A 13,830-nucleotide genomic window follows, 5' to 3' on the forward strand; every position below is an offset into this window, starting at 1 on the left:
GGCTGAATTTAAGTACTGCATTTGGTTCATTCTTTACGACTAACGCTTAAGCATTGAAAGTTTAATCATAGGGAAATAATTTAATACATTAGGGAAATATTAAAATTATTAACTAAACTACTTATAGAAAAGTCGACTTTTGGCGACTAAAAGCTTCAAAATATTACGGAAAGCTGTATTAAGTCAAAGTTAAACTGAACAAGCCTGGCCGAACTATGGATACCCACCACCTCAGGTATATACAATATGTAAACCACCTTTCGTCATAATCGGGTGAAAATGCATAATTTACGCCCCCATAGCAGCTTTATCGAGATATGGTCCGGTTTGCACCAAATTCGACACGGATATTGGGAGGTCTAATAAGTACAAATCATTGTTCAATTTTGTAGAACAAAATATTGGTCTTTTTGAAAGCCATATCCTAATATAGGCCGATCTGAACCATATACGACACGGATGTCGAAAAGCCTAACATAAGTCACTGTGTCACATTTCAGCGAAATCAGATAATAAATGTGCTTATTATGGGGCCAAGGCTCAAAATCGAGAGATGGGTCTATATGGCTGCTATATCCAAACCTGAACCGATCTAGGCCAAATCGAAGAGGGCTATCGAAGGGCCTTGCACAACATACTGTCCCAAATTTCGGCGAAATCGGAGAATAAATGCGACTTTTATGGGTCCAAAACCTTAAATCGAGACTTCGGTTTATATGGCATATCCAAATCTAAACTGATCTGGGCCAAATATCACAAAGATGTTAAAGAGGCTAATGCAACTCACTGTCCCAAGTTTCGGCGAAATCGGAAAATTAATGCGCCTTTTATGGGCCCTAAACCTTATATAGAGAGATGGGTCTTTATGAGAGCTATATCCAAATCTGGACCAATCTGGATGTCGAGCCAAACTGCGGAATGATGTCGAAGGACCTAGCAAAACTCATTGTCCCAAATTTCAGCAAAATCGAATAGTAAATGCGGCTTTTGTTGGCCTAAGACCCTAAATCGGCGGATCGGTCTATATGGGGGCTATATCAATATATAGTTCGATATAGCCCATCTTCGAACTTAACCTGCTTGCGGACAAAAAAAAAAAATTGTGCAAAGTTTCAGTTCAATATCTCTATTTTTAAAGACTGTAGGGTGATTTCAACAGACAGACGGACGGACATGGCTACATCGTCTTAGATTCTTACGCTGATCAAGAATATACATACTTTATGGGGTCTGAAATGGATATTTCGATGTGTTGCAAACGGAATGACAAAATGAATATGCCCCCATCCTTCGGTGGTGGGTATAAAAAGGTCATGACCAATATAACGTGTATAATTAAAATGCATCATACGCTCCCATGTGTAAATAATTGAAATAAATCATACGCATAGGTGTTCGCAAAGTATCCTTTACATTTCTCAAAAATATATTGAAATCTTAAAATTTTCTCAATCCTCTCCACAAATTTTCATTATTCCACCCTATGTTTAAAACATAATAAAACTAGGCAACTAAAAACCAAAAAAAAAAAAACACATGCAAGTTTGCGGCAATAAGCCAGAGGAAAATCAAGACGAATTGAGACGAATGGAATGCAATAGTCTCTAGAGTTGTGTTATGTGGAATTGTGAAGAGTCTGCCGGTGGCGGCGCAACAATGATCTGTGTACTCACCTTGTGCGTAAATTGCCATTGCGACTGCTGGTGTTGGTGTTCAATGATTTTGCAGCCAACTTGTAGGCATTACTGTTGCTGGTTGTATTACCGCTATTCAGTTGGCTAGCACTGGTGCGTGGTAAACGTGCCGAGGGATTGCCGGTACCAGGTCGAACAGCGCCGGTGGTCACAGCGACCGCGGCATGTTCGCTTAGAATGCAAACAATCAATAGAAGAGCAATGGTCACAGATGATGACAGCGATGAGCGCAGCAAGCGCATGGGCAGCAGCGATGCACACAAAGAAGATGGTGATGATGAAGTTGTTGTGGCTGCCATTGTTATCGATTGTAATAATGACGAGGCTATTGCTGATGATGATGACGAAGACGAAGAAGATAATGATGCCGCAGCTTGCATTACATGTTCTGGACGTTGTTTATTGGTGTGGCTGTTTTCGTTGATGGTGGTGTTGGCGGAGATATTGCTGCTGCTGTTCTTGTTGGCTGTTGACAAGAACCTGTTCTTATTCACCATATTACTTTCAAGACTATTGTGAGTGTTTATGCCACCATGTGCTTTCATTACAACTTTGGCCTTAAAGGCCGACATCATATTTAATGGACACACACAAGCAATTCTCTTTTGTTGATTAGCTACCACTATGACTGCCTTTTTTCTCTCTTTCGGTTTGGTGTTTATATTGTTCTTAGAGAGCTACTTTAAATAAACCTTCTGCTGGGATATAGCATAGAAAGGCAGTTCGTATCCACTTTTGTTTTTGTTTTTTTTTTTATTTCTAGGTTTATCGAGCACTTCTATTTTGTTTTGGTTCAACTTTCGGCTTGATTATTTAAATATTTTTGCTTAAATTTTGTTTCTTTTTTTTCACTTGGTCGTTATGGTCGTCGTCGTTTATTGTTGTTGGTGTTGGTTGGTGATTCTTAAGACCTGTTTTAGCTGAAATTTTAGTAAGAGAAAAAAAAACACAAATCAGACATTATCGCCTGAAATATAATGTATTTGCAATTTTGTTGTTGTTGTTTTTTTTTTCTTGTAGTAATGTTTTTTTGTGTTTAGTTTTGCTTTAATTCATTGATCTTTTTTGGATTTTGTTTTTTTTTTTTTTGCGAGCCGGTTTTGTGCCTGTAATTTTAGTTACATTTCTGCTGGTAGGTTTTTGTCAGCGTCAGCGGCCGTTTATACAAATTTAAGTGCCTAAGTGGCGAATAAGTTCGAATAATCGGTCTTTGACCAACGAATGTCTGTGTAAAAATCTGAAAGGTCTACTTAAAAGTTTGGCATATTTTATAAACGGCCTGTTATTGGCCTATTGATTCATTAATTATTTATGGAATCGCAATTTTTTTTAATTTTTGATTTGAATTTTAAATAATTTTTTTTTAGATCATAGAAAGTTATCCTTTGATTGGCCCCAAATTCAAAATGTCAACGTATTTTAAAAACAACTTGTGTCTAATTTAAGAATTATTTTCTAAAAAAACTCTCCGAAATGTTAATGTTGTTTGATTTGACAGCATTTGGCCACAAATTAAATCAAATATTAGGCTAATATACTTCGAATAAATGGCAAAGGGTATTCAAATTTCATTGGAATTAGAAGGTCACGAGATAAAAGGTTCAGGAATGGTAGGTCCCCATGCAGCACTTTTGCGCACCATCGCTACATAAGGTTTAAAATAGCACGGCCAGCGCCGAATCCAATAAATTTTCGGTATAAGTTGAAAATCAACTGGACAAAATTGGGAAGACCACACAGAGAAAGACTTGGCCAAGATACTTTGAATTGTCCGAGCATAGAAGATATTGACGACAATGTCAACAGGATTACAACTGAAATAGTGGGGTCTTCCGACAATAGTAAATCAGCTCAAAAAAAAAACACCTGGAAGATTCACAACATTGAGAAAGATTTCCTCAAATAACAGAGCACGTCGTAAAAAACGGCACTTCATAGGGATGTGTATTACACACGACTAAAGGAATACAATGAGATGATCTGAGCGGAAAAATGTGCTGGATCTCCTGGCAGCTTGGCTGCGAACAGATTGATAACTTCAATGACGCCGCTAAGATGAAAATTTTTTCTCAAAAACCCATGTCCAAACTGAAACGTTAGCAGCCTCCATGGGAGTGAAAGCAAAGACAACGAAGGACATGCTGAGGCCCACGATGAAAAGACATTTTTCACAGAATAAGATGGGACTCTATGGGGCACCGGAATCTTGGAATAATGAGGTTGATCGAGGGCTTATAATTACATAATTTATGGCATAGGAAACCTTGAGAGCCTTCCAACCATATAAGTCACCCAGAACTAATGGAATATTTCCGGTGTTATTGTATTAAAGAAGGCGATCGACTATCTGGCACCCCCATATGGCCGCTTTTTTCACAGTTTGCCCAGGACTTGACGAGACCACCATAGCGCAGAGGTAAGTACGTCCGTGTTTGGCCCTGACCGCCTAGGTACGCATACTGGCGAGAACATCAGAAAAAATTTTCAGCGGTGGTTATCACTTCATAATGCAGGCGAAATTTGCGAGGTACTTTGCCCTTTGAAACAAGTAACAAGTAAAAAGGCGTTAAGTTCGGCCCGGCCGAAAACTTTGGATACCCACCACCATGGGCGTATTTATTATCCATATTTTTTATAACACTATATATGTACAAGAGTCAGAATGAAGTCCGGAAATTCTGCCAAAGAATTAACATCAAACCGATGGCTTTGGTGCAGGCACATCCTCCTGCAGAGACAAAGAAGGAAATCTGGTAACTGACACAGATAACAAGCTGAGGATATGGAAAGAACATTTTACCCAACTGCTAGTGTCCGACGTTGGCTGCGAAGAGGATACCGCAGAACCAATCCCTGATGATGGTATAGAATGTTTACCTCCTAGTCAGAATGAGGTACAAATAGCAGTGACCCGACTAAAGAAGAACAAGGCAGCAAGAGCCGACGGGTTACCCGCTGAACTATTTGAGACCGGAGGCAATACGCTGATAAGGCATATGCAACATACGATGTCCCGTATACAAGAAAGGAGACATCGCATAAAACATACTCTCGAGCGTACTGCATGAAAGATTAAAACCTAAAGTCAATGAGATAATTTACTTTAGATATTCACACTGCGCCAAATCCTGGAAAAGACCCGAGAAGGACAAATCAACACCTACCGTCTCTTTGCTGACTACAAAGCCGTCTTCGATACTCCTTTACTTTCAAAGGTATTTCAAGCCATGTCTGAGTTTTCTGACACGCGTTCCTCAGTAAGAATAGGAAAGAACCTCTCCGAACCATTTAGAACCAAACGAGGTTTCAGACAAGGAGACTGCCTATCGTGTGATCTCTTTAATATGCTGTTGGAGAAGATTATACGAGATGCAGATGTGAAAAGATATGGCACACTTATCACAAGGGAACCCATGCCTCTCGCCTATGCCGACGACATCGATATTATACGTCGGTGACCGGAAGTAGTAACTGCAGCCTTTGAAAGAATCGAAAGAGAGTCAGTGAAAATGGGTCTGGCAGTAATTGCAGATAAGACGAAATGGATGGTTTCAACTCCCAAAAATCCTTGCACAACCGAACAGATAAAGTCAGTCAAAGTGAGACAGTCAGTAACTTTATCTACCTCGGCACCACAGTAACCGAACGAATGAGATGAGGTTTTGAGATAAAGCGAAGAATATTACTGGCAAACAGATGCTGCTAAGTAAGCAGTTTAGAGACAAGGCCACCTCTCGACAGACGAAGATTACACTATACAAGACACTGATACTACCCGTTCTGTTATATGATTCTGAAGCATGGGTACTTGTGAAAGTAGATGAGGCAGTGCTTTGAGTATTTGAGAGAAAGATTATTCGTAAAATATATGGACCAATTTGCGTTAATGGATAATATAGGCAACGTATGAACCACGAGCTGTATGACGACGATAGCATAGTTACAACGACTGCGTTGGCAAGGTCATGTTTTCAGAATTGATGAAGAAGCTCCAGCAAAGAAGTCTTTTGAAGGCAAACACGGTGGTACACGCAAACTGGGAAGACCAAATGCCCGATGGAAAGATCAAGTGGTGGGACACACCTAGAAACTTGTTGTCAGAGATTTTAGAATGAGCGCAGAAGACCGAGGCGATTGGAAAACGCTATTCTACGTTCGGATAGTGAAACAAATATTCTGTCATAGCCAATGAAAGTAAAAGTGAGTATTATAACACAACTACATCCATATTCATGTCCAAATATAGGCCGATATTAATCATATTTGGATCAGGTGCTCTATACAAGCAACAATTCCAAATTTCAGCGAAATCGGGTAATAAATGAGACGTTTATGTGATTAAGCCCTAAATCGGATGTTTTATATGACAGCTACTTCCAAATATGGTGCGATCTGGATCATATTTGGCTTGGATATCGGGAGTATTTAAGCAGCTCACTGTTACCAATTTCAACCAAATCGGAGAATAAATACACCTTTTTAAGGTTTTTAGACCCTGGGAGTCTTGATACAACTCACTGTTCCAAATTTTAGCCAAGTCGGGTGATACATGCGCCTGTTATAGGTCTAAGACCCAAAATCGGCATATCTGTCTATATGGCAGCTATTTGTTAATATGGTCTGATATACACCATATTCGGGTCGGATGTCAAGGTCTCTAGTGCAACTCACTGTTTTTAATTTCTGCAAAATCGAAGATTAAATGTGCCTTTTATGGTCTCTATGGCAGCTGTATCTAAATAAAGCCCGATCGTTCATATGGCAGCTATGTCCAAATATGTTTCGATCAGGACCTTTTTTGGTTCGCATAATGACGGGCTAATAAAACTCACTTCTCTGAATTTCAGCGAAATGGAGTAACAAATGAGCCTATTATAGGCTTAAGACCCTAAATCGCCAGATCTGTGTATACGGCAGCTAAATCCAAATATGGTCCAGTGTGGCCTATTCAAAAACTTTACCTACGTATAGAAGAAATACGAGTCTGTGAAAAATTTCAGCTCAATATCCCAATTCTTGAAGACGGACACGGACAGATACACAAACATAGTTAAAACGTCTTAGAATTTTACGACTATCAGAAATATATATACTTTGTATGGTCGGAAATGGATATTTCGATGTGTTACAAACGAAATGACTAACTGAATATACCCACTATTCTATGTTGAAGGGTATAAAAATGGCATAGCAGCCATGTAAAAATTTCTCCCCAACAAAAGTTGCTCCCGCACGAAGCACTTCCAAGCAAGTGATCGCCTGTTTTTTTTTCGGAAAAACTGGACATGTCGCAATCGCACCGCTAGAACAACGCAGAACTGTCAATTCTGAGTGCTACACAAAAATTTGTTGGCCAGCTGTCTTTCAAGAAATCAGGAAAACTTACCATCGTAGACGGTTCACTCTTCACCACTACAATGCGAGCCCTCACACATCGGCTCAAACAATTGTATTTTTCAACACTCAAAACATCGAATTGATGGTCATCCGCCGTATAGTCCTGACTTGGCACCGTATGACTTCTTTTTATTCCCGTACGTAGAAAATAAAATGAGAGGTCAACGTTTTTCGACACCTGAAGAAGCGGTTGATGCGTTCAGAATCCATGTTTTGGAAATACAGCAATCAGAGTGAAAAAAATGCTTCGACAAATGGTTTAAACGTGCTCAAAAGTGTACAGATGTTAATGGGGAATATTTTAAAAAACAATAAAGCTATTTTTGATGATTAATATTTGTTTTTGTTCTCTAATCCCAAAATATAAAAGGCAACCCTCGTATCAGGAAGTGGTACAGTAATTTTTTTTTATCAAAATGAAGCGCAGGCAATGTATAATCCATACAGCCTGGAACATTGGAGATTGTATCAAAGATAACGCAGTGTTCGTAGCCGCCATATGACCAAAGAGAAAGCCCCCTCATAGCAGTGGTTTTAGCAATTTGCAGAGCCACAACGTCCAGAGGCATTAGGTGAATTTTGAAGCACCGTCCACTAGACTACAACACCATATAGCATTATAGGTCTTACGACTGTTTTAGTGGACTTACCCTTACTATATGCATGCTGTTGCGGAGACAAGCGATCACTAGGTAACCTAGCACTAAGATATGATTCTATGAACCTCTCTGGAATCTTCTGCATTAAGGATGAAAGATAATTTCCCCAATAAACTTCGATGACTGCATGTAAGTGACAACCTCTTCCAGCGCCATGTTGTCCGTTGGAGAGTTTCTGGGGAAATGTATATCAACGAGTAGTTCTAGTGTTTCCACACAAGACATTGTCCATGGTCCCGGATCATATTTGCATATAGCTGCCATATACAATAGATCGGTCTCCCAAAATGGAAAGTTGAACTTACAAGAGGAGCACTTTTCACTTGATTTCGACGAAATTGGGCACAGTGAGTTTTGGCAGACCCCTACCCATTCCTGTAAGATGTGGTGCAGATCGGACCATTTTTGAATATAGCTTCCATATATGAGCGATCTCCCGATATAGAGTTTAAAGACCATAAGAAAAACATTTTGCATCCGAATTCGATGAAATTTGGCACACTGAATTCTGGTAGGCCTTTACGCCTCAGAAAAATTGGTAAGAGTCTGCAAAATCCATTGTGCTAAATATATGCAAAATTATAAATTCCCAACTTTTGGGAATATATTGGTAAATTCTCGGGGATTTGCCCAATTTACCGGGTAAATACATTTTGGGCATTTACCCATCGCCTGAATTATTCCAGCCAGGATTTGTTCTGAGTCTTTTTCAGCTCAGCATCGTATTTTGTTAACTCATCCTTATAGATGTCCCAATGGAGCGGTATCCTTTTGGCTTTTGCCCCGTTTGAGATAATAAAGATGTTTTATTTCCCCAATTCAGTTCAGAGGCTGTCAATAGGTAATTTCCAATTGTTTTGCGCATGACAATAAATAACAAGTAAAAGCGAGCTAAGTTCGGCCGGGCCGAATCTTATATACCCTCCACCATGGATCGCATTTGTCGAGTTCTTTTCCCGGCATCTCTTCTTAGGCAAAAAAGGATATAAGAAAAGATTTGCTCTGCTATTAGAGCGATATAAAGATATGGTCCGGTTCGGACCACAATTAAATTATATGTTGGAGACCTGTGTAAAATGTCAGCCAATTTGAATAAGAATTGCGCCCTTTGGGGGCTCAAGAAGTAAAATAGAGAGATCGATTTATATGGGAGCTGTATCGGGCTGTAGACCGATTCAGACCATAATTAACACGTATGTTAATGGTCATGAGAGGATCCGTACAAAATTTCAGGCAAATCGGATAACAATTGCGCCCTCTAGAGGCTCAAGAAGTCAAGATCCCAGATCGGTTTACATGGCAGCTATGTCAGGTTATAAACCGATTTGAACCTTATTTGACACAGTTGTTGAAAGTAAGAATAAAATACGTCGTGCAAAATTTCACCCAAATCGGATAGTAATTGCGCCCTCTAGTAGCTCAAGAAGTCAAGTATCCAGATCTGTTTATATGACTGCTATATCATGTTATGAACCGATTTGAACCATACTTGGCATATTTGTTGGATATCATAACAAAATACTTCGTGGAAAAATTCATTCAAATCGAAAAAGAATTGCGCCCTCTACAGGCTTAAGAAGTCAAGACCCAAGATCGGTTTATATGGCAGCTATATCAGGTTATCAACCGATTTAAACCATACTGGGCATAGTTGTTGAATATCATAAAAAAAACATCTCGTGCAAAATTTCATTCCAATCGGATAAGAATTGCGCACTCTAGAGGCTCAAGAAGTTAAGACCCAAGATCGGTTTATATGGCAGCTATATCAAAACATGGACCGATATGGCCGATTTACACTTCCCATTCCAACCGACCTACACTAATAAGAAGTATTTGTGCAAAATTTCAAGCGGCTAGCCTTACTCCTTCGAATTTTAGTGTGCTTTTGACAGACAGACGGACGGACGGACAGACGGACAGACGGGCGGACATGGCTATATATACTTTATGGGGTCTCAGACGAATATTTCGAGTAGTTATAAACAGAACGATGAAATTAGTATACCACCATCCTATGGTGGATGGTATGAAAAGGAAGAACGCTAAAATTCCACCGCATCGAATCGTATATACCCTCCACCATGGAGCATATTCGTATCGTTTTTTATACCCTCCACCGAAGGATGGGGGTATATTCATTTTGTCATTCCGTTTCCAACACATCGAAATATCCATTTCCGACCCTATAAATTATATATATTCTTGATCAGCGTAAAAATCTAAGACGATCTTGACATGTCCGTCCGTCTGTCTGTTGAAATCACGCTACAGTCTTTAAAAATAGAGATATTGAGCTGAAACTTTGCACAAATTCTTTTCTTGTCCATAAGCAGGTTAAGTTCGAAGATGGGCTATATCGGACTAAATCTTGATATAGCCCCCATGTAGACCGATCCGCCGATTTAGGGTCTTAGGCCCATAAAAGCCACATTTATTATCCGTTTTCCCTGAAACTTGTGGCAGTGAGTTTTGTTAGGCCCTTCGACATCCTTCGTCAATTTGGCTCAGATCGGTCCAGATTTGGATATAGCTGTCATATAGACCGATCCTCCGATTTATGGTCCAAGGCCCATAAAAGCCACATTTATTATCCGATTTTGATGAATTTCTGGACAGACATCAACACCCTTCGTCAATTTGGCTCAGATCGGTCCAGATTTGGATATAGCTGTTATATAGACCGATCCTCCGATTTATGGTGTTAGGCCCATAAAAGCCACATTTATTGTCCGATTTCGCCGAAATTTGGGACAGTGCTTTGTGTTAGGCTCTTCGAGATTTTTATGCAACTTGGCCCAAATCGGTCCAGATTTGGATATAGCTGCCATATAGACTGATATCTCGATTTAAAATCTTGGCCCCAATTTATTATCCGATTTTACTGAAATTTGACACGGTGACTTATGTTAGGCTTTTCGGCATCCGTGTCGTATAGCTAGTGTACTTATTAGTATTTGGTCTAAATCGGAACATATTTTGATGAAACTCATATGGGACATAAGGTATAAAATTTTCACCGAATTTTGATGAAAGGTGGTTTACATATATACCCGAGGTGGTGGGTATCCAAAGTTCGGCCCTGCCGAACTTAACGCCTTTTTACTCGTTTAACGAATATTCTTAGGCATATTAGGCGGTTTATATGGAAATACTATCGGGTAATAGACCGATACTAAATAAAATACTGCGTGAATAAATTAAGGCAAATTGGTAAATAATTGCGCACCTTGCGAAGTATAATCGGTTAATCGGTTACCAACCATAAATTGTGATTACTCATATTTCTCGTAAATCATATCCAAAAACTGGTAATTGCTAAAAAATATTTCACAAATACAACGCAATATATTCCAAAGAATAAATTCCTTTGTTGTGATTGCAGCCAGAATGGATAATTCTACGTTTTAATTAGCAAATGTGCTATTTTAGGCTGTAAAAGTTGGACCGTCAACAAAGCTGTTTAAAAAAATATATTAGAATATTGCAAATACAAATTGACACAAAATTAGCACATTCATTCAAATGGCAAATTATTCAAATGCTAAATTTGGATAAATTGGGAATATTAAAAAAAGAGGGAGAATTTCGAAGGCGACAGGAAGAATGTCCCACAGCGCATACAAGGTGGCTGGCTTCCCTGTATACATCAAACGATTCACAGATGACGAGTCTAAGCCTTAAGTAAGCGATTTAGAGATAGCGATTCTACGACTTAAGTTTCTGATATGATTTATCCAGTCTCTAAGGACCGGGTTCACCCGTTACTGGTGTAAGGATTGGATCAGTGTGTCGATCCGCACATTCTTAAACCGCACATTGATGTCGATGCATACCGCCAGTGTGTACGTATGGCATCGAAGGATTCTTCTGTTTTATGCACAACCTCGTGCAGGGCAGGGGACCTTCCCTTGACATAGGCATGGTGTTTGTATTTGAGCAGTTCGCTGGATGCCCTACTCTTTATCATGGTGTCCACAATACGTTCAATGGTTTTGGGTAGAAAGGACATAAAGGTTATGGGTCTGTAGGCCTTTGGTGTCGCATAACTTGCCTTGCCGGGCTTGGGTATAAATACAACCCTTGTCCCTGTCAGGCTTTTGGAGTATATGAAAGTCCTAAGCACGTTGTGGAAATTTTGGCCAGACGAGGTGCCAGATAGTCTGCCTCTTTCTGCAGTAACGCCGGAAATATTCCATCAGGTCCGGGTGACTTAAATGGTATGAAGCTCTCCAAGGTTTCCTTCAGACGAGGCGCCAGATAGTCTGCCTCTTTCTGCAGTAACGCCGGAAATATTCCATCAGGTCTGGATGACTTAAATGGTTTGAAGCTCCTCAAGGATTACATCACCATAAATTCCGCAATTATAAACCTTCGACCAAGATTCCGGTGTCTCCGTGAGCCCCGTCGTATCCTGTGAAAAATGGGTTTTCATCAAAAGCCGTTGTCTCTGTTCTCTCTCCCATGTCGTCTACAAAAGTTTCATTTTGGACATGGGTTTTTGAGAGAAACTTCTTTTTCTTGGCGGCGTTATTAACGGTATCGACCTGTTAGCAAAACGGCTTCCAGGAGGCACGCTTTGCCGCTCCTCAAGGATTCCTTCACCATAAATTCCGTTATTATAAACCTTCGATCAACGTCATTATTCCAAGATTTCGGTTTCTCCGTGAGTCCCTTCGTATCTTGGGTGAAAATGCGTTTTCATCAAAAGCCTCAAAATATCCTCCGTTGTCTCTGCTCTCACTTCCATGTCGTCTACTAAAGTTTCAGTTTGACAATGGGTTTTTGAGAGAAACTTTTTTATCTTGGCGGCGTCATTAACGGTATCGCTTTTAGCAGAAAAGCTTCCAGGAGGCATGTTTTGCCGCTCTGGCAATTTTGTTGTATTCCTTGAGCCGTGTGTAATACACATCCCAATAAACATCAACTTTTTTACGACGTGCTCTGTTAAAAAGTCTGCGGACCTCTTTCCCAATATTGCGAATCTCCCCGATAACTATCTTCGAAGGATCCCACCAGTGCATTCGTTATCCAGTTGACATTTCCGTCAGAACCTTCTATGCCTTGACAATCTAAATTATATTGCCCAAGTCTTCTCCTGAGTAGTCTTCTGAATTTTGTCCAGTTCGGTCTCAACTTATTCCGGAAGCTTATCGGATTCGGCGCTGGCCGTGCCATTCTAAACCTAATGTAGCGATGGTCAGAGAAAGAGTGTTCCATGAAAAACCTCATACATAAGATTTTCCGAACATATCGTCACATGTAATACCTCCTCCCTAATCCTATTCACAAAGGTCGCGGTGTTACCAATATTTAGTGTTATTAGGTCGTTAGTATTCAAGAACTCTGCCAAGGCTTGGCCCCGCTTATTAGTGTTGGTACTACCCCACGAAATGTGGTGAGAGTTCGCATCGTACCCTATTACTACCTCGTTTCCTGTCTGTCTTGCTTTCCTCACCACCCGTTGCAGCTTCGACGTGGGTGGCGGTGTCGGGGTGTCGAAAGGCAGATAAAAGAGATACGACAGCAAAATGGGCTACCGAAAGTGGTCTAGGCGTAAATCCGTGCAAGACAGAAATAGTTCTTTTCAGCAGGAGATACAAGTTACCCAAAATGACATCTGTCTCCTTGGGAGGAGAGAATGTTCAATTTACTGAAAGCGCAAAATATCTGGGTGTTTTGCTGAACACTAAATTGAACTTCAAACTCAAGAAAGGCATCTTTTGTCCTATATGCCTGCAAGAGGGCCATTGGCAAATGTTCAGGGTTTGATTCGCGTGTCATGCACTGTGTTTTCATATATAATGTAATTTTCTAAAATAATTTATCTTTATAGAAAAAAATCAACTTTCATAATTTTACTGATTTATTTGGCGTAGGCAGTAAATTAGCCTTGAATATCTAAGAAATCGGTAAACAAAGCAATTAAAAATTGATGATATTTTTGCTCTTACAACTTATCACAAAATTATTCATCCACAAAATGTTGACATCATTCTATTAAAAACAAAGACTTTTAATTGATAAACATCTTCAGAAATTTGCTAAGCGGTAAATGCAATTTTGTTATATTTTCAGAG

At 39.8% G+C, this 13,830-nt stretch overlaps 1 protein-coding gene across 3 annotated transcripts in view; it reads right to left on the reverse strand.

Annotated features, from left to right (window-relative positions):
* Positions 1 to 13,830, reverse strand: part of LOC106093113 (serine-rich adhesin for platelets) — a 591,942-nt gene that overhangs the window by 563,702 nt on the left and 14,410 nt on the right. For 2 of the 3 annotated variants that reach the window (XM_059370264.1, XM_059370266.1), the window contains exon 2: positions 1,674 to 2,614. In XM_059370264.1, the coding sequence (XP_059226247.1) occupies positions 1,674 to 2,269 (596 nt within the window). In that variant the 5' untranslated portion in view covers positions 2,270 to 2,614. The remainder of the gene's footprint in view (positions 1 to 1,673; positions 2,615 to 13,830) is intronic. The other variant, XM_059370265.1, reaches the window with a different exon arrangement.

The sequence above is a fragment of the Stomoxys calcitrans genome, chromosome 5 (assembly GCF_963082655.1).
Source record: "Stomoxys calcitrans chromosome 5, idStoCalc2.1, whole genome shotgun sequence".
Classification (NCBI taxonomy): domain Eukaryota; kingdom Metazoa; phylum Arthropoda; class Insecta; order Diptera; family Muscidae; genus Stomoxys; species Stomoxys calcitrans.